Here is an 18,350-nt window from a genome sequence, read left to right on the forward strand (position 1 = left end):
ACATCGATTTGAGGAAGAAAAGAGTGTCAGCGAGGACGCTGGACCCGGACCCGAAAGGGGGTGAATTGTGATGTCCCACATTAGTTGGAGAGGAGAACAAACTACCATTTATAAGGGCGTGGAAACCTTCTCCTAAGAGACGCATTTTAAAGCTCAAGAGAAAGCCCTAAAAGAAAAGCCCAATCAGGAGCGGCTAGGCTAGCAGTGATGTCAGTACTTACCTGAGTAAATTTTAATTTTTTTTAATTACTTTTCAAAAAATTAATATTTTCAATAATCATCCTAAAATAAATACTTTATTTTATTAAATCATAACTTCATTTTATAAATAAATTATTTTTAATTCAATAAATACATAATAATAACTATTGAACAATTAATTACTATTTTTCATTTTTGAACTTTTTTTTTATAATATTTAAAATATCTGTACTTAAAAATTTTCATTAAATTTATATATAATAAAATAATAAATTAGAATTTTGTGTCTAATAAATTAATTAATTAATTAAAATTATTTTATAATTAAACGTATATATGGATAAAATTAAATTTTATGTCTAATGAATTTGATAGTTTTTTTTTATGTAAAATATATTTGATAGATTATTAAAATATTCGACTCATATTAACAAAAAGAACTTCTACTTTTATTAAGCTAGTCCTTGCTAATTGTTGTATTTGCAAAAAGCTCTCGTGTCAGTTGCAAAAGAACTTATACTTTTATTAAGCTAGTCCTTGCTAATTGTCGTATTTGCAAAAAGGTCCCGTGTCGGTTGTGGTAGCATCATCATCGAGGTTCACAAAAATGGCTATCAATGGCGGGTCTACACCAATGGCTCTCTAAATTATCTTCCTTGTTGCTCTTGCAAAGCTTCACTAGCTCTTCCACCACCATGTCCATCTCTTCGTCACCTTTCTTCTTCAACATCTCTGCAAACTCCTTTACCTTCTTCCTTACTCTCTCTCCCATCTTCTCTACCATTACCTTATTAAGAAAAACCAATAAGATATTAGTATCGGTAATCTTCGAGAGTATGAGATCCCACATTAATTAGAGAGAGAAATGAATTCCAACGAGGACATTGGCCTCGAAGGAGGATGGATTGTGAGATCCCACTCGATGCAAAAGAACCAATGTAACGGCTCAGATCTGCCGCTAGTAGATATTGTCCTCTTTTGGCTTTCCCTTTCGGGTTTCCCCTCAACGCTTGTGCATTTATTAGGGAATGGTTTCCACACCCTTATAAAAGGTGTTTTTGTTCTCCTCCCTGACCGAGAGAGAACGAAACATTCTTTGTAAGGGTGTGGAAACTTGGACCCTGAAAGGAGTGGATTGTAAGATCTCACATCGGTTGAGGAGGAAAACGAAACATTTTTTGTAAGTATGTGGAAACCTCTCCCTAGCATACCGTTTTTAAAACTTTGAGGGAAAGTTCGAAAGGAAAAGCTCAAGAAAGACAATATCCGCTAGTAGTGACAGTGTTATGAATATGAACATGATATTAAATTTAGGTTAAATTTCCAGATGAAACGCTAAATTGACTGGAATGTTTGTATCTCGGGCTTGAACCTTAAAAGGGGTTAATCGATTCTCGAGCTTCTAACTTCGTAGGTCATACGTCTCATGATAAAACATACGAAAATAGCTGAATAATATTTTTGATCTATCAGACACAAGGTTAAAAAGATAAATAACAACTAACCTCTTTGACAACTCTGGCCACTTCTTGTCGGCGGAGGCGACCATTGTCTCTTTCGATGACGACACCGACGTCGAGCCACTCGACCAACCTAGCATTCAACGGTTGGTCGAGCTGCATTGGGGCGGCGATGATCGGGACACCAAACTTGATGCTCTCCATGACGGAGCTCCACCCACAATGGCTGAGGAAGCCGCCGGTGGTACGGTGTTTCAAAATCTGAGCTTGTGGGACCCACCCTTCCACCACCATTCCTCTCTCTCTAACTCTCTCTATAAATCCTTTAGGGAGTTCTTCTTCAACGTTCTTCTTTCTCTCTCCTCCACCGGCTACCGGAAACCTAACGACCCATATGAAGTCCACGTGGCTAAGCTCGAGCCCATAAGCGATTTCTTCCATGTCTTCTTTGGATAAGTAAAACTCGCTACCGAATGACACGAGTAAGCAAGATGAGTCCTGTTTTTTGTTTAGCCATTTTTCGAATCTTCTTCTTGATACGACGTCGTTTTCTGGTTCTTGAACTAATGGACCCACTGGAACCACCTAATTACCCGTAATTAAAAAAAAAAAACAATTTAATTTCATGTGAATTTATTACTATTTTCATTTAATCTCTTGATTTTTAATTAACTTTTTAATTTTTTATTATTTAATTGACAAATAAACTTCATTATTATTTTCATTACTATTTTCATTAAATAATTTGATGTATATAAAAATAGTAATATAAAATAAAATCTAAATAAAAATTTTTAAAAAGTTTTTTAAAAAATTAAAAAAAAACAAATTTAATATAATTGATTTGAAAGCTAAATCAATAATTAATTTTTTATTTTTAAAATTGATACTTATCTTTTTATTTTATTTTTTAAAATTTGATATATATATATAAAAGTAGATAATAAAATACAAAAACTTATTTATAAACTTAATTTTTAAAAATTAAATGATTATTCGATAGAGCTTTAATTTTTTTATTTTTTTATAATGTAAAATTAAATATACTTCTCTATTTTTTTATAAATTAAGTCAAATTTAAAAAAAAATTTAAAAAATATATTTTTTCTTAAAATTTATCCAAAAATTCAAATATTTTCTTAAAAAAAATATAAAATATATAAAAAAAATACAAATTTTAAATAAGAATATTCAGTGAAATTTAATGGAAATTACAAACCTTCTTCCGCAGCAAAATAGAGAGAAAATCAATATATTTGCCTTCAATTTCTCTGAATGATTTCACCAAAATCATACCACACGATCTCTCATTACATTCCTTAATCCTTTCTTCATCCCTCGCATCATTCACTGATGATCTAAACAAGTTCTTGACCTGTTTAATCTCGTACTCGGTGAGCCGAATATCTGGGAATATCGAGCTCAAATCCGAGCTCGGATACTCCAACTCGTACTTCACCATAGCCGCCATAAGCGCGCCTGTAAAAACTTTCAAATTTATATCTAATACGTCACGGTAATAAATTTAACGACTGAACTCACCCGTAGGTTGGAACATGACGGCGGGAATATGAGATGATCGAGCCACAGTAGGTGCCCATGGTTGCAAGAAATCATAGATGACCAAGTCCGGGTTCAAGTTATGGAGGATGATGCTGAAGGTGGCGGCGGCCGAGTCGAAAGCTCGCTTAAGCGAGAACATGAGATGGGGTGGGAGGCCGGCGGTAGTGTGGCGGTAGGGCGGGAGGTCGGATGAGGTCGGTAACTTTAGCTCGACGAGCTCAATATCGGAGGAGAGATCTCGAGTGAGGTTTGATTGGATTGAGTTGATAATTACGGAGGTGGAACAGAAGTATATGTGGAAGTTTCTACGGCGGAGGGATTTGGCTAGCTCGAAGAACGGCGAGACATGGCCGTGAGCCAGCCATGGGAGCATCAAAACGCTCGTTTTGCCATGTCTATTGCCTTCCATAATTTCAAGTTATTTTATTTTTGGTTTGGGTTATGAGATTTAAAGCAAAAGGGATTGGGTTAAGGACAAAGGTGATAATGATGACATCATAATGTCGGGTTCCGAGAACTGCGCGTAAAACTATTAATTTGTTTCGATGCACATATGTGATGTCCCACATTTGTTGGAGAGGAGAACAAAACGCTCCTTATAAGGGAGTGGAAACCTTCTCCTAACAGACCGTTTTAAAGCCTTGAGGGAAAGCCCAAAAAGGACAATATTTGCTAGCGGTGGATTTAGACCGTTCCAGTCTTCTCGCTCTTCCCCGAATGAAGGTAGACACGAGACGGTGTGCCAGTAAGAATGTTGGGTTTCAAAGGTGGAGATAGTTATATTAATTTGATATATTCTAAAAACACTCTCGGTATAATATTGACGGTCTTATAAAGATTAAATTTCAATTAATTTTTATTTACTGATCTCGTCTTTTGTGAAATGAATCTCATTTTAACTGTACAAAAATATTCAAACCTCGATATGTCTGAAAATATCAGAGAACATTTTTCTTTTTGCTGCTATTATTTTAAATAAAAAAAAAAACAAAAAATTTAAAACTTTTTTAGCTTACAAACTAAATTTATAATTTAACTATAAAATGAAACCATATTATAAAATTGTTTGACTTTGACTTCTAACGAAAAGTCAACATGGCTAAATGTTGTTTTTTCAAACCTAATTAAAGTAAACGTTCGAGTCAATATCATGGCGTCTTACGTTATTATCAACGTAATCTTTGTCTAATATTCTAAAATAATTACATTTTTAACTCATAAAATGGTTAAGAAATATTGCAATTTTTTTTAATATATTGCATGGATTTACACGTGTCGAAATACGATACGACCACTGTGCCAGCTAGGTAGTTCCACGTGTACATTTGTAACTCGGATCAAACTTCAGAAGTCGGTGCTGTTGAATTTAATCGGTTGACTCTTATCAACAAAGGAAGGAGAAAACAATGAAAAATTCTCTTTGTATTGTTATTTTGTCCTTTATGGTCTTTTTTTTTTAGCAATTTCCCTTTAAAAATATGATTTTGTCTTTAATTTTTATTTATTTATTTATTTTAATTACTCAACTCTTAAAATATAATTTTTAATTCTGAACAATTTTTAAAATAATTATTTTTATATATTCTTTATTATTTTATTAGATTCAATGATCTAAAACGAACTTACAGTATGTTTTAGATGGAAGATGGACGATTAGGATCGCTCAACAACCCACACACTCGACGAGATGAAAGATTTTATTGATAATTTCATACGTGTACAGCAAGAGAGAATATAGAGAAGAAGAAAGCACATATATTTGAACAGATTTAATCTACGAGATATATTATATAAAATATTTACGAAATATCTACCATTAAAATAATAATTAAATAACTTTTGGTTTTTTTTTTTTTTTTTTTTGTCATAATTGATTGGAACATTTTCTTTTATAATTATATATATTATTTTAATTGCGTAAAAGTCACTCTAAGTTGATTGCTTTCTAAAGTTTGATTTTGAAGTTTAAAATTCATTTGCATTTTCTCACTATTTATTCATAATTATTATTTTAAAATTACCATAATTAATTTGTTTATTCGATTTATTAAAATAAAATAAAACGAATAAATAACAAGTATGCTCATATGACTCGAAAATCCAACCAAATTGAACTACCCAGTCCAAACCATAAAAATTGGGTTGATATTGGGTCAAATTTTTGGAACGTTAAGGTTCACAAGTTGATATTTTTTTCATCGGGTCAACTTGAAAATAGTGTTACAATCCAACCTAACCCTACTTAAAAATAAAAATTATCATGAAAATTAAAAATAATTGAAGTTTATAACTGATGCACTGTGACTTGTGAATATTTAATATTTGAGATTTATAAAATTTTAGTTAGTAATATAATATGTTTTAAATAGACGGGAGAAAGAAAATTTGACCTCCACATTAAAAAAAAAAAAACTTTTATTATTTTTAGTGAACGTTTTAAAAATAGTCATTAACTTTTACCAGTAACATTAAGAAATTTAAAAAATTTAAAGATAATCTAGTTTTTAAAATTATTTAAATATAATAATAACTAACAGTTTAATATGTAAATAAAATTTGTAGAAAATGTTACTGCTAATGTGCTTCAATTGCAGAGGACAGTGTTTCGAGCAAATCGGACCCAAACATTCAGGAATGCGGTTGATTTTTAGGTCCCATCGATGCTTGATCGAACGGTCGTGGTAATGGAATTTGTCTACCATTCTCACCTCCTACTCTCACAGTGAAAGTAAAAGTCTATGTTAGGGTTCATGGAAGCTTCCTTTTGAGGTTAGCATGGGTTTCTTAAATCTCTTCGTCCAATTTTGTCTGAGTCTTTCATTTCTGTTCTGCTCAATTGTTCTGTTTTTGATGCTGAGTTCATAGCAATTCGTTTTGTTCTTCGCTTCCATCTGTGTAGAAACTGGAAAGTTCGGCGCGGAATTTGTTTTTATCAATTAGATAATGGAAAATCCCGATCAGGATCAGCAAGATCCGAGGTGAGGCTCATCTGGATATCTTTAATTCTCGTAGTTAACCTGTTTTTGGCTCTGATTTTCAGTGTTTGAAGTGTTTTTTTAGTCCGTGGGTTTTACTTTTGTGCTTGTCTGTGTCTTGTTCTAAGTTTTTCGTTATAATTTGAGCTTGTGTAGCCAGTGATAGGCGGTTTGATCTCGAACAAGTACTTAAGATTGGATTTACAAGATGTTCATATGATTTTGGAGTATGAATCAGTTGTTTTCCATCCTCTAAGAGTTAGAGTAATTGTGAGATTCCACGTCAGTTGGAGAGGGGAACGAAGCATTCTTTATACGAGTGTGGAAACCTCTCCCTAGCAGACTCGTTTCAAAACCTTGAGGGGAAGCCGGAAGGGAAAGCCTAAAGAGGACAATATATGATAGCGGTGGGCTTGGGTTGTTAGCAAATGGTAATAGAGGAACGAGTGTCAGCGAGGACGCTAGGCCCTGAAGAGGGGTGGATTGTGAGATTCCACATCGGTTGGAGAGGGGAACAAAGCATTCTTTATAAGGGTGTGGAAACTTCTTGGACTGTTACAAATGGTATTGGAGGAACGAGTGCCAGCGAGGACGTTGGGTCTTGAAGAGGGGTGGATTGTGAGATTCTACATTGGAGAGGGTAACGGAACATTCTTTATAAGGGTGTGAAAACTTCTTGGGCTGTTACAAATGGTATTGAAGGAACGAGTGCCAGCGAGGACGTTAGGTCTTGAAGAGGGGTGGATTGTGAGATTCCACATTGGAGAGGGGAACGAAGCATTCTTTGTAAGGGTGTGGAAACTTCTCTCTAGCAAGCACGTTTTAAAACTTTGAGGGGAAGCGCGGAAGGGAAAACCCAAAGATGAAGGGAAGTTCGGAAGGGAAAGTTCAAAGAAGACAATATGTGCTAGCGGTGGACTTGGGTTGTTACGGTAATTGAACCATTACTTGCTCAGTATCAACAATGGCAGGCTTAGACCGCTGGTCATATGAAAAATTTAATGGTTTCCTTTTGTTTATATTTGGCCTCATATTTTCTCACCCATTTTTCATATGATCCTTTTGATATTTTCTCTTGTACCATCCCATTTCCTTAATAACACGATCGAGACATAGCTCCGTAAGGTGTAAACGGCTTCGTCTCAAAGCTAAAGATCGAGAGAAATTTACTGGATGGGACATAAACACAAGAGAAATGGAAACTTAAGATTTCTGTCTTAGATTTATATCAAATGCAATTTCTCTAAATTAATGTTTATAAAAACATCACACAATTTTATGGTTATCATGAAAAGAACTGTAATCGTATTCCGGCAGTATGTTTGGTTATGGTTAAATGCTGAAGTGCTTCTCTACTTGGTTTGCGTTTGTTTTAATGATCATTGGTCATCAGGACTGTCCCTGGTGTGGAGGACACAACTGCAATGACTATCGAGTTTCTTCGTGCTCGACTTCTATCGGAACGATCTGTTTCAAAAAGTGCAAGACAAAGAGCTGATGAACTAGCAAAAAGAGTTCAGTGTTTGTTTTTTTCGTCGGTTTTCTTTGGGTTCTGTCTCATGTGTTTGATCTGGAAATATTATTTGTTTTCTATAGGTTGCAGAACTGGAGGAGCAGCTAAAGATCATTACTCTTCAAAGAAAAATGGCTGAAAAGGCCACAGCAGATGTACTTTCCATTTTAGAAGATAATGGGGTTAGCGATATTTCTGAGACATTTGATTCGAACTCGGACCATGAAACACCGTGTGAATGGAAAGTTGGGAATGACCCCGCAAGAGACGACGTGAACTCGAGTTCAATACGAAGGAGAAATGAACGTGAAGAATATGCAGGTTCTGATATTGATACTTCTCCAGTGCTAGGTGGAAGCCTGTCTTGGAAAGGACGCAAGGATTCACCACGTACTCGTGAGACGTACAAAAAAATTTCTGTAAGAAGCCGAAGCAGTTTCGCTTCTATTGGTTCTTCGTCACCAAAACATCAACTTGGAAGATCGTGCCGCCAGATAAAACGTAGAGATGCGAGGTATGCTTAAGCTGTTTATTTCTGCCCTCTGTTTGTGGAATTTCTTCTTGGATCATCTGTAAGGCTATAGACCATTGTTCTTGGAAACTTAATGGCATTTTCGAGTGTCTAATTTCCTAATTGCTGAGTTCGATCATCAGTTGGCTCACATTTTCCAACGCAAACTTGCGAAATGGCACCTCTATGACTCATAATCCGGGTTTTCTGCTGCCCTGTTGCAGAATGTGCATGTGAGATTCCACATCGGTTGGAGAGGGGAACGAAGCATTCTTTATAAGAGTGTGGAAATCTCTCCCTAGTAAGACGCGTTTTAAAACCTTGAGGGGAAGCCCGGAAGGGAAAACCCAAAGAAGACAATATCTGTTAGCAGTGGGCTTGAGCTGTTACAAACAGTATCAGAGCCAAACACCAGGCAAGTGCCAGCGAGAACGTTGGGCCCCGAAAGAGGGTGGATTGTGAGATCCCACATCGGTTAGAGAGGGGAACGAAGCATTTTTTATAAGAGTGTGGAAACCTCTCCCTTGTAGACCTGTTTGGCTTATCTCATAGGTGCGATAGATGATAGTTGGCTTCTTCTACTATGCCATAGATCCTTAAAAGTGTGATTCAATCATTCCTGAACATTGTACTTGATATTGATTCGTATTTTTGCATACCAGACCACTAGCTGGGGAGCAAGAGCTCAAATCGGAGGCGTCCATGGATTGTTCTCCGGAGATCGCACAGTCTACTTGTTCAGAAGACTCTCGGAATTTCTCTGTAAACGGGCACAAGATATTGAGAGATGGCTATGAACTTCACGAAAAAACACGCTCAGTTTCTTCTGAAGTTCATGGTAACGTAGGAAGTAAAGATCGAGATCACGATTTAGATGGGTGTGAAAATGTAAACGATATGGAGAAGGCATTGAAATGTCAAGCACAACTCATTGATCAATATGAAGCAATGGAAAAGGCCCAAAGAGAATGGGAAGAGAAGTTCAGAGAAAATAACAACAGTACTCCGGTATGTTCCATCAGAAACTGATTATTTCTTTTTGGTATTGAGAAGCTCTCTGATTTTGTCGCATTTGAATCCCTTGTGTCCGTGATCCGTTCTCGGTTTTCTTTGGAAGATCTGAAGTAGTTATCAGTTCTCGACGTTCGTATTCCTAAACTTTTATTCCTTTTCGAGATATCCATGAGAAGTTGTTCCGTGTTAAAAAAACCGAAGATAAATTTTAATCCTCATGACTAGAGTACGAATATTACCCGCTTTATGATGATCGCATGTCCATCTAAAATGTCTTTGTCGTTGTCGTTGTCGTTAGAACATTGCCTCTGGTTTTGAGCAAATTACATTGTTGTATGAACTAATTCTTCTCTTTTAATTCATTGCTTATGTAGGATTCTTGTGACCCTGGAAACCATTCAGATATCACTGAGGAAAGGGACGAGATCAGGGCTCAAGCTCCAAATCTATCTGATGAGCCAAAAATGCAGGTTGCAGTAGATTGTGTCTCTAGAGGTTCATCTCGAGCTCCGCCCAATACGCTTGGCCCATCTCCGTGTGCTGACGTGGAAGACGTGCAGGATCAGAACACAAACAGCGTTTCTACTTCACGATCGCTCGAAGAATTTACTTTTCCTATGGCTAATGTGAATCAATGCCAAGAAGAACCTTCACGCACCTCCGAACTCGGTCGTGGGCTCCCAGCCAGGCCATTATCTCATGGTGATGCCAGTATCCATAGCCAAGAAACTCCGTACCGTAACAATGATCTATATGCATTGGTGCCACACGAACCGCCTGCGTTAAATAGTGTCCTCGATGCGCTTAAACAAGCGAAGCTATCACTAACAAAGAAAATCAACCAAGTACCCTTTGGATCCCATTCTGATCCAAAAGCTGGGGATAGGTTAGACATCCCTGTTGGATGTGCAGGGCTCTTCAGGCTTCCAACTGACTTTGCTGCTGAAGCTTCGTGTCAAACGAATTTCCCAGGTTCGAATTCTCTGTTAAGATTGACAACTACTCGTTATCCTGGAGATAGTGTTCAAATTTTCCCGGGTCATGAAATGGAGGATAGATCGAGTTTTCTAAGAGACGCTCGTTTACGCAACAGCAACTACCACATTAGTTCGGGTTCCGCACGAGATGGGTTTCTAACCAACCATTTTCCTGAGAATAGATGGAAAAATCCAGGCCAGAAGCCTCATTTTGATCCATCACGTCCAGTTTCATCAAGCGTTCGTCATAACGACACTTTTTTAAGAACTTTTCCAGGTCGGACCGCAGAAATGCCTCCGCCGAACCAATATTCATTCTATGATGATCAGTTTAGGCCAAATATGTATAGATAGTTACTTGTAGTATTGACGTGAAACATTTCAGGTTCCAGGAGGATGGCTAGGAGGCTAGAAGGAAATTGGCCTTGAAAAGGAGATTTGGCCGCCCTTGTATCATACTGTAAGTTGAAGTTGTTCTGCTTATTTTACTCTCAACTTTCCATATACAAATAAACTATTTGATGATTTGAATCCTATACTCATTTGTACTGAGGATTATTTGTTTACATCAAATTCTATGTCATAAGAAGATCATGAGTTCCCTGAGATTCTGCTGGAGATTGCTTGTTTTTGTTTTTTCCTTTGATAGCTAGGGCATCGAGTCGGACTTGCATAACAAGAACGGTATATACGTTCGTGTTCTATGTTGTCATGTCTTTAGGAACACTTTGCCCGTTCAAGGGTAGCTCCATAGCTCAATGAGACAACCAGAGTTTTAAATTATCAAATATTTGGTCGGAGAGGTTTAAACCCGTTCTAGGACTCTGTCTGATCAGTTTGGTATGTGTATTCTCACTTCCCGAACTTAACTTTTTTTTTTTTTTTTTTTTTCAGTTCAACAAGGTAGAAGGATTTGAACCTCTAACCTCTCGGTTTAGCGTATATGTCTTAACCAGTTAAACTATGTTCTGGTTGAGTGTGTACGTTTTAACCCGCTAAACTATGTATTTGTAGTGAGCAATCTTACGTTTTCTAGTTGCAAACTGACCGGATCATTGTCTTATTGGAATTAAGAAAAGGTAGAAGTAGAAAGAATAGTGTTTATGGAGACATCAGTTAAAAAACAAACCCGTCAACGTTTAACTAGCAACCCTCATTAGTTAAAACGTCGTGCTAATACGAGACAAAAAAAATATACATTTTACCATAGTGAAAACACTCGAGTTATATGGGTCGTTCTCAAGGTCATAGTTTTGAACTTTAATGTAAAGGGGAATACCCAAAGGGGCATGATTGAAAGGAACTTTTATGCTTTGTCATAAATTTGTTTTCTAAAATACAAACACAAAGCACTAATTTGTAAAGATATTTTGACAAACGACGTCGTATTATATCATAGTTTATTGGATGGTCTTACATTTTTTAAATATTTTTTTTTAACCTTTGCAAAGATATTTTATTTCTAATTTTGTTTTTTTTAGTACAGATAAATATGTCTTTATTTTCACTTTTATTAAATAGAAATATTTATTATAAAATAAATAAATCAACTTTTGATTCACAATTGTATTTTTCTAAAAAAAGAAAATCTATCATTATCTTTTTATTTATTTATTTATTTATTTATTTATTTATATATTGACATTGTCAACTTAGGAAAGCACTCATTCGTAAACATGATTAGACCCAAATAAAAAGTTGCTTTTCCACCCACAATAAATAAATAATATATATATATATATATATATATAGTATTTTATAATACTTTATCTTTAATTTTAAAAATTTTCAAAATTACTCTTAAATTTTAAAAAGTTTTATTAATATTATTAAATTTTTTTAAAAATTCAAAAAAATCGGTTAGTACTATATTTAACTTCAAAATTAACGTATAAAAATATATTTAAAAAATAATTATAAACCTTTTTTATCTATATATATTGATAATAAGATGGTAGTATTTTAATTAATTTATCAATAAATAAATAAATTAATTAATTAATAAATAAAAAGATATATATATATATAGCAAAGTAGTTTCACTTTTTGTATATAGGTACAATAAAAATAGATTTTTTTTTTATGATTAGACTATTCTTTTAAAGTAAAATTTTAAACAAACACAATTTGCTATTTTTGGAGGGACATAAATATAAAAGTATTTTCCCTATAATTCAAATCTATATTTAGTTTAACCTTCTAAATCAATCTCGAAAATTCTCGTGCCACCAATTCAAATTAGCTCAAAAATTGGTAAACTCGTTGTTGTTATTATTATTATTATTATTTTTTTTTTTGTCGGTATCGTTCTTTGAAGTATCTTGTTTGGACGGTAGCTCTTTCGTTTTAGCTCTGATCTGAGTGATTAAAAAAAACGTTGAAATTGTTGTTCCCAATCTTAAACGGTGTACAAGTCAAAATACTAATAATTGTTGTTTTTTTATTGTCAAAATATTAATTAATTAATTAATTTGAGATTAAGGGCTTAAAAAAATATTTTTTTCTCCCGAGTAACTAAGAGAAAAAAAAGTTATTTCTTGATGTTCGGTAAATATATAGTTCTTGGTGTTCTGACCTTTCACGGTATTAAAAAAAAATTTAAGATCCATTTAAAATATAAACTTATTTGACGTGGATAAGGTTGGGATGAATTTAGGGATGATCTTGTCTTAAAAAGCAAGTGTTTGACTTAGAGTTAACACTTAAGCATGTTCTAAGAGATGAACACAATGAATTATGAATTCATTAGTTTATTTGGATCAAATTGCAAGGTTTAATCATTTTGAAAGCATGATTAGCAGTTCTTTAGATTCAGGGAGGCAACAACTTGGCATATAATAAAATGAAGGCAAGTGATTGAAATTTGTTTCCCACCCATTTCTGTTGCTCAATTTTTCTATGAAAGTCTGAACAGATTTGATTCTTCTTTCTTTAAATATCATAAGAAGATTCCATTTCCCATCACTACTTGTATTGCAATTCCGACTGTCCCAGTGAGTCCATTTTAAAACTCATGGTGGTGGGTTCTTCGGGTTTCTCTCTCAATCCGCACTCAAATTTCTCCAAATGGCTTCTCTCCTTTTCAGTTCTTGCAAATTCCCGATTTCTTCACCGTACTTTCAATCGTTTTCTCTCGGATTTTCGCTCGTAGTCGCCATCTGATTAAACTTCCCTTTTTTTTTTTTTTTTTTTTTTGCGTTCCCGATTTGTGTTCGAGCGTGTTCTTGAAATGATTCATCATGGGAATCGGTTTTCGTTCTAGTTTTGGCGTGAATGCGATTAGAATCACTCCTTTCGTGGTTGAATTTGCTGAAGTTCGCGCGATTTTAGTTCGCAATAGAAGAGAAATTTGAGGTTTCGATTAGTGCAGAAAGGGAGATTTGATTTGAGGAGAAGAGGTTATTTGGAGAATGATGTCTTCTGGTGTAAATTTGGTGATGACTGTGATTGGATTCACTGTGAGTACTTTGTTCATCGTGTTCGTTTGCACGAGGCTTGTTTGTGCTCGGATTCATCTCAATGCTTCAAGGCGCTCCTTCCTTGTCGCTTCTAGATCCGATCTCAGTGGGGTGAGCTTGTTCTTCTCATATTTAGTTTGCTTCTAGATTTGATATATACATATATACATTTCATATGCTGATTCATGAGCCATATTTCTCACTAGAAACTGGATTTGATTGCCTCTCTGCACTATAGTTCTTGCATTTCTGCAAATTGAATGTAGTTTCACCATTCATTTCATACGGTTGTTTTACTCCGTTCTGATATGCTGTAAGAGACTACTAAAAAAGGCGAAACTCATGCGTTTTTAGAGATTGTTACATATAATTTTGTTCTATGATTAGCTAGTTGGTGAGACAATAGCTTACCAAGGCACATGGTTAATGTTTGATCTCAGATGACTCGGCCTACACTTCGATACACTTAGATCCAAAGCCATTTGAATTTGAAAGCAATCAAAATAAAAAGTGGAAGAACCACCGGACCTATTATTGACCCATATATCGTGATATCATGTTAGCTCGGTTGTCTCTCTTTTGTAGGTCTGCTAATGCATTTTTAGTAGCCTTTTTGCATTGTCACTTTTAGTCAACTACTGATGAATTGGGAGAGGTTAGACAGGAACAAAAAGGGTCTCTGAATACTCAATTCTTGTTTGTTCTTATAGGCAGTTCTTTTTAGTTCTTTTTCCCATGCTTTACGCTGATTCATTTGTGGACGCCTCTTTATTTACACAATGAATTTCCTCGTTGCAGCTCGAACGGGGACAACACGGTGTAGAGCCTTTTGTTGTAGCTAACTTTCCAACTAAGAAGTATAGTGATGAATACTTCTCATCCATGAGAAATGCTCAGTATGTTCTCCTTCATTTCACAGTTTCTCACAGCGTTGGTTTCATGATTTCTCTAGAAAATCTCTTTATCTGATATATATATCACGAATCATAAATTGCCTCCAGATGGGCAGTGACATATGATGATATTTGTTTCCTCTGGATAAGATTGGATAAGATTCTATTATGGTGTCTCTTTAATGTAAAGTATACTAGTTTTATCTGTAATGGCCTAAAGCAGACAATCTCTGCTAGTGGTGTGTTTGAGCTTTTACAAATGGTATCAGAGCCAGACACTGAACGGTATGCCAGTGAGGACACTGGGCCTAAAGAAGGTGGATTTTGAGATCCCACATCGGTTGGAGAGGAGAACGAAACATTCCTTATAAGGGTGTGGAAACCTCTTCCTAACAAACGCGTTTTAAAACTGTGAGGCGGACGACGATATGTAACGGTCCAAAACAGACAATATCTGCTAACAGTATGCTTGAGCTGTTACATTATCAAGGAATAGAAAGCGAATGAGGACTAAGTGCTTTACCCAAGGGAGTATGATGAGGTTAAAATGAATTGATCATGTAGTTGATTGGTTTTTCCCTAAGCATAATCATTTGTGAATATTGAGTGGTAGGATGAGGTGTCACAAGCCAGATATTTAGCCGTCACACTGTTCAGGTGGAAAAGCAAAAAGGAGGAACAAACAGGTTGGGCCATGTTGGTATTGCTTGTGAGAGTGATTGATGGCCTCTTGAATAAATATCTTTAAAAGTTTGTAGAATGGTGATTCTTTTATGAGATATTTTGGTAAGTTGGCTTCAAACATAGTTTTAATCAGCCTGGGCCCTTAGCAATAGATGAGGAAAAAGGAGTTACTAGTTAAATCTCGTACGGTTTGGAACGAACGCTACTATGTTAATGTAGTGTCACTCTCTCTCTCTCAAATACATCTACTAGTTGTTGTAAATATCTTTCCCATCGTGCTCGAGAACCTCTTCTATTAGTTCATGTATGGTTAAGGAAAAGATAGAGGCAAAGCTCGAACTCGATAACCACCTATTCTCTTCCCCTGCCAAAAGATGCCCTGCTCCCCTCTTGCTACTGTATTTAACCATGTTTACAGAACTGTATCTCACTCGTATCTCTCTAATGAACCTCTTAATTAAATGGGTCTCACTTATACCAGATGTCTTGTAACAACCCAAGTTCACCGCTAGAAGATATTGTTTGCTTTGACCTATTTTGTATCGCTGTTAGCCTTATGGTCTTAAAATGCATCTGTTAGGGAGAGGTTTTCACACTTTTATAAAGAATGTTTCGTTCCCATCTCCAACCGACGTGGGATCTCACGTGCCCTCTCCCTTACTCACAGATCAAGCCTCATTAGCTCTCCCCCCTTTCCTACCATACACCTCCAAAATAGGACCTCTGTTTGGCACTTTAGGGAGGTTAAGTTCTCCTTTCTCTTCAGTTTCTGATGGCGCTGTTGAAAACATGAGGCAAGAGAATAGGCTGCCCACAGCTGAAATAGGGCTATAGGACGTAATCTTATAGTTTATATGCTTTGGTCAATTAAACTAAGTTTTGAAAATCTAATACCGACCGATTGGTGACGTTAGCAACGTGTAAAAGGTATCATGAAAACATAAGCATGGTGATGTTTCTTCTCCTTCTGTGTTTTAGTAATGGCTTCCTCTCTAGTACCATTCTTGTATCGGTACGAAAAAGTTGAAGGAATAAGACGATTCAAAACCGAGCTTAATGGTTTGTTTCTGTGTTTAAAATGGCAGATGCACAGTTTGCTTAGCAGATTATAACAGTGAAGACTTATTGCGCATTCTCCCCTACTGTGGACACTCCTTCCATGTGACCTGCATAGACATATGGCTGCATCGGCACTCAACATGCCCAGTTTGTCGTACATCGTTACGTGAGGTCCCAGACAAGAAACGAACATTACAACCCTTGTTTAGTTCAGCCATTCGCTCTCATTACAACCTCAACTCAGACGTCTGTGCTTATCCCTGCCATGGGTTCCCATTAAGCGACCATGAAAACACTGGGTTGGAACCAATCCAAGAGAACCAGGCTAACGGAGCAGCGGATCCGATAGAGAATGCTTCCTCGTTTACCGAAGGTAACCTGAATAGTAAAGGCTCAAGAAACAAAAATGTAGTAAGTCCATCAAATGCTTGAGAGTTTCTCTGTGGTTGGTTTGTGATAGGAGTTTGGATTGGTAAGAGAGCTGTGTCCCAAAAGTAGATGTCCTTAGCTATCTATCTGCTTAGAAAGGTTGTCTGTCTTGTTATTTACCACTGTACATAAGTCTTGCTTGTAGTGAACTAATCTGTTGCTGGTTTGAGCAGTTTTGTTACTTTTCTTCTGCACAACATTAAGTACACCATGAACCCCCTTTTATACGTTACGTCTACACATAGATAGCTAACTGCACGTATCCACTCCGTGAGTGGCTTCTAACAATAGAAGAGACTATTTATGAGGTTTTATCAGACCACAAAGATAGGATTTTCACTTTCTCCAAACCATAGCGTCCAAAACTAGAACAGAGAATATGTTGTTGTGAGATCCCACGTCGGTTGGTGAGGAGAACGAATCATTCTTTATAAGGGTGTGGAAACCTCTCCCTACATTTTAAAATCGTTGAGAGGAAACCTGAAAGGAAAAGCTTAAAGAGGACAATATCTGTTAGGAGTGGGCTTGGACCGTTATAAATGATATCAGAGAGGGGGTCCCACATTGATTGAAAAGAAAGGAACGAGTGTCAGCGAGGATGCTAACCTCAAAAGGGAGAGAATTGTGAGATCTCACATTGGTTAGGGAGGAGTGTGGAAACGTCTCCCTAGCATACATGTTTTAAAAACTTTGAAGGAAAGTCCGAAAAGAAAAGTCCAAAGAGAAGACAATATTTGCTACGACTCGTAGTTACCGTTATTCTCGTACACGAAGTTTTCTCATTCTGTGGCTTCTGGTGTTTGTGTTTATGGAGTTTTGATGTACTTTCCTGTGGGCTATGAACACCGGGAGAGCTGACCCAAATCGGAATCTCTCCACTTTCTGCTGTCGTTGTTGTGGATTACAGGTTGACTCTGTTCTTTGTTTTCACAGGCATTTATTAATTAGTTGTTCTTCGTCCTCAGCTATTTAATGCTCTTTATATAACATATTAATTAATTAATTTTAGTTTGGGTTTTACTTTATTCTTTATTATTAAATGCAATTATGATTAATGATTGGAAGAGTAAGGGTAGCAAAACTGATATCAAATTTAATTCAATTTTAAGATATTCATTTACTCTATAATGTAATGTAGTGTTTTCTTCCCCTAATTTTCCTCCTATTTTTAAAATTTTCAATTTTGTCCCTTATATTTTTACAATTTTTAATAAATTTATGTGAGCTTGAAAATTTTTAAATAATAGGGACTAAATTAGAATGGAGGGAACTGATCAAACATAATTAATATAAATATTTTTAAATTTTATATTTTATCTCGTTTTTAAACTTTTAATACTAATAAAATTTTCAAACATTTGGAGATAGTCTATGAAATATCGATTTTCGTCAATATATTAATAGTAAGAATTTTTAATTTTTTTTTTAATAAAGGTAAAATATATAAAACCTTTAAAAGTCCAAGGATATTTTTTAAATAGAGTAAAAGTTAGAATAATAATATTATTATTTAGCTTATTTTTTAAAATAGGGAGGAGTGGGAGATTTTTTTTTTTTTTTTTTTTTTTTTTTTTTTTTTTTTTTTTTTTTTTTTTTTTTTTTTTTTTTTTTTT

At 35.5% G+C, this 18,350-nt stretch overlaps 3 protein-coding genes across 3 annotated transcripts; 2 read left to right on the plus strand and 1 right to left on the minus strand.

The window, feature by feature from the left end:
• Positions 1-743: 743 nt before the first annotated feature.
• LOC111460675 (cyanidin-3-O-glucoside 2-O-glucuronosyltransferase-like) lies at positions 744-3,642 on the minus strand (the record flags this gene model as incomplete). The annotated part of the gene is made up of 4 exons (XM_023103897.1): positions 744-988; positions 1,707-2,246; positions 2,881-3,140; positions 3,204-3,642. Coding segments are annotated over 4 exons (1,437 nt in total), but the record flags the coding sequence as incomplete, so codon positions are not given.
• A 2,163-nt stretch (positions 3,643-5,805) lies between these two features.
• Positions 5,806-10,815, plus strand: LOC111461485. The gene is made up of 6 exons (XM_023105025.1): positions 5,806-5,993; positions 6,124-6,202; positions 7,593-7,713; positions 7,796-8,226; positions 8,886-9,231; positions 9,612-10,815. The coding sequence occupies exons 2-6, from the start codon at positions 6,168-6,170 to the stop codon at positions 10,566-10,568; spliced, it is 1,890 nt and encodes a 629-aa protein (XP_022960793.1). The 5' UTR covers positions 5,806-5,993; positions 6,124-6,167; the 3' UTR covers positions 10,569-10,815.
• Positions 10,816-13,105: 2,290 nt separating this feature from the next.
• On the plus strand, positions 13,106-16,964 carry LOC111461516 (RING-H2 finger protein ATL74-like). Its single transcript, XM_023105059.1, has 3 exons — positions 13,106-13,783; positions 14,471-14,568; positions 16,335-16,964. The coding sequence occupies exons 1-3, from the start codon at positions 13,625-13,627 to the stop codon at positions 16,738-16,740; spliced, it is 663 nt and encodes a 220-aa protein (XP_022960827.1). The 5' UTR covers positions 13,106-13,624; the 3' UTR covers positions 16,741-16,964.
• The last annotated feature ends 1,386 nt before the right edge of the window (positions 16,965-18,350 follow it).

The sequence above is a fragment of the Cucurbita moschata genome, unplaced genomic scaffold (genome assembly GCF_002738365.1).
Source record: "Cucurbita moschata cultivar Rifu unplaced genomic scaffold, Cmos_1.0 Cmo_Scf00002, whole genome shotgun sequence".
In the NCBI taxonomy this organism is placed as follows: domain Eukaryota; kingdom Viridiplantae; phylum Streptophyta; class Magnoliopsida; order Cucurbitales; family Cucurbitaceae; genus Cucurbita; species Cucurbita moschata.

What these genes read in the sequence shown, in the direction of transcription:
- LOC111461485 (XM_023105025.1), top strand. Translation starts at nt 6,168, where the DNA reads ATGGAAAATCCCGATCAGGATCAGCAAGATCCGAG. An exon ending in ATAAAACGTAGAGATGCGAG is followed by an intron (nt 8,227 to 8,885) that starts GTATGCTTAAGC and finishes TTTGCATACCAG; the next exon opens with ACCACTAGCTGGGGAGCAAG. An exon ending in AAAATAACAACAGTACTCCG is followed by an intron (nt 9,232 to 9,611) that starts GTATGTTCCATC and finishes TTGCTTATGTAG; the next exon opens with GATTCTTGTGACCCTGGAAA.
- LOC111461516 (XM_023105059.1), top strand. Translation starts at nt 13,625, where the DNA reads ATGATGTCTTCTGGTGTAAATTTGGTGATGACTGTGATTGGATTCACT. An exon ending in CTAGATCCGATCTCAGTGGG is followed by an intron (nt 13,784 to 14,470) that starts GTGAGCTTGTTC and finishes TCCTCGTTGCAG; the next exon opens with CTCGAACGGGGACAACACGG. An exon ending in TCATCCATGAGAAATGCTCA is followed by an intron (nt 14,569 to 16,334) that starts GTATGTTCTCCT and finishes TTAAAATGGCAG; the next exon opens with ATGCACAGTTTGCTTAGCAG.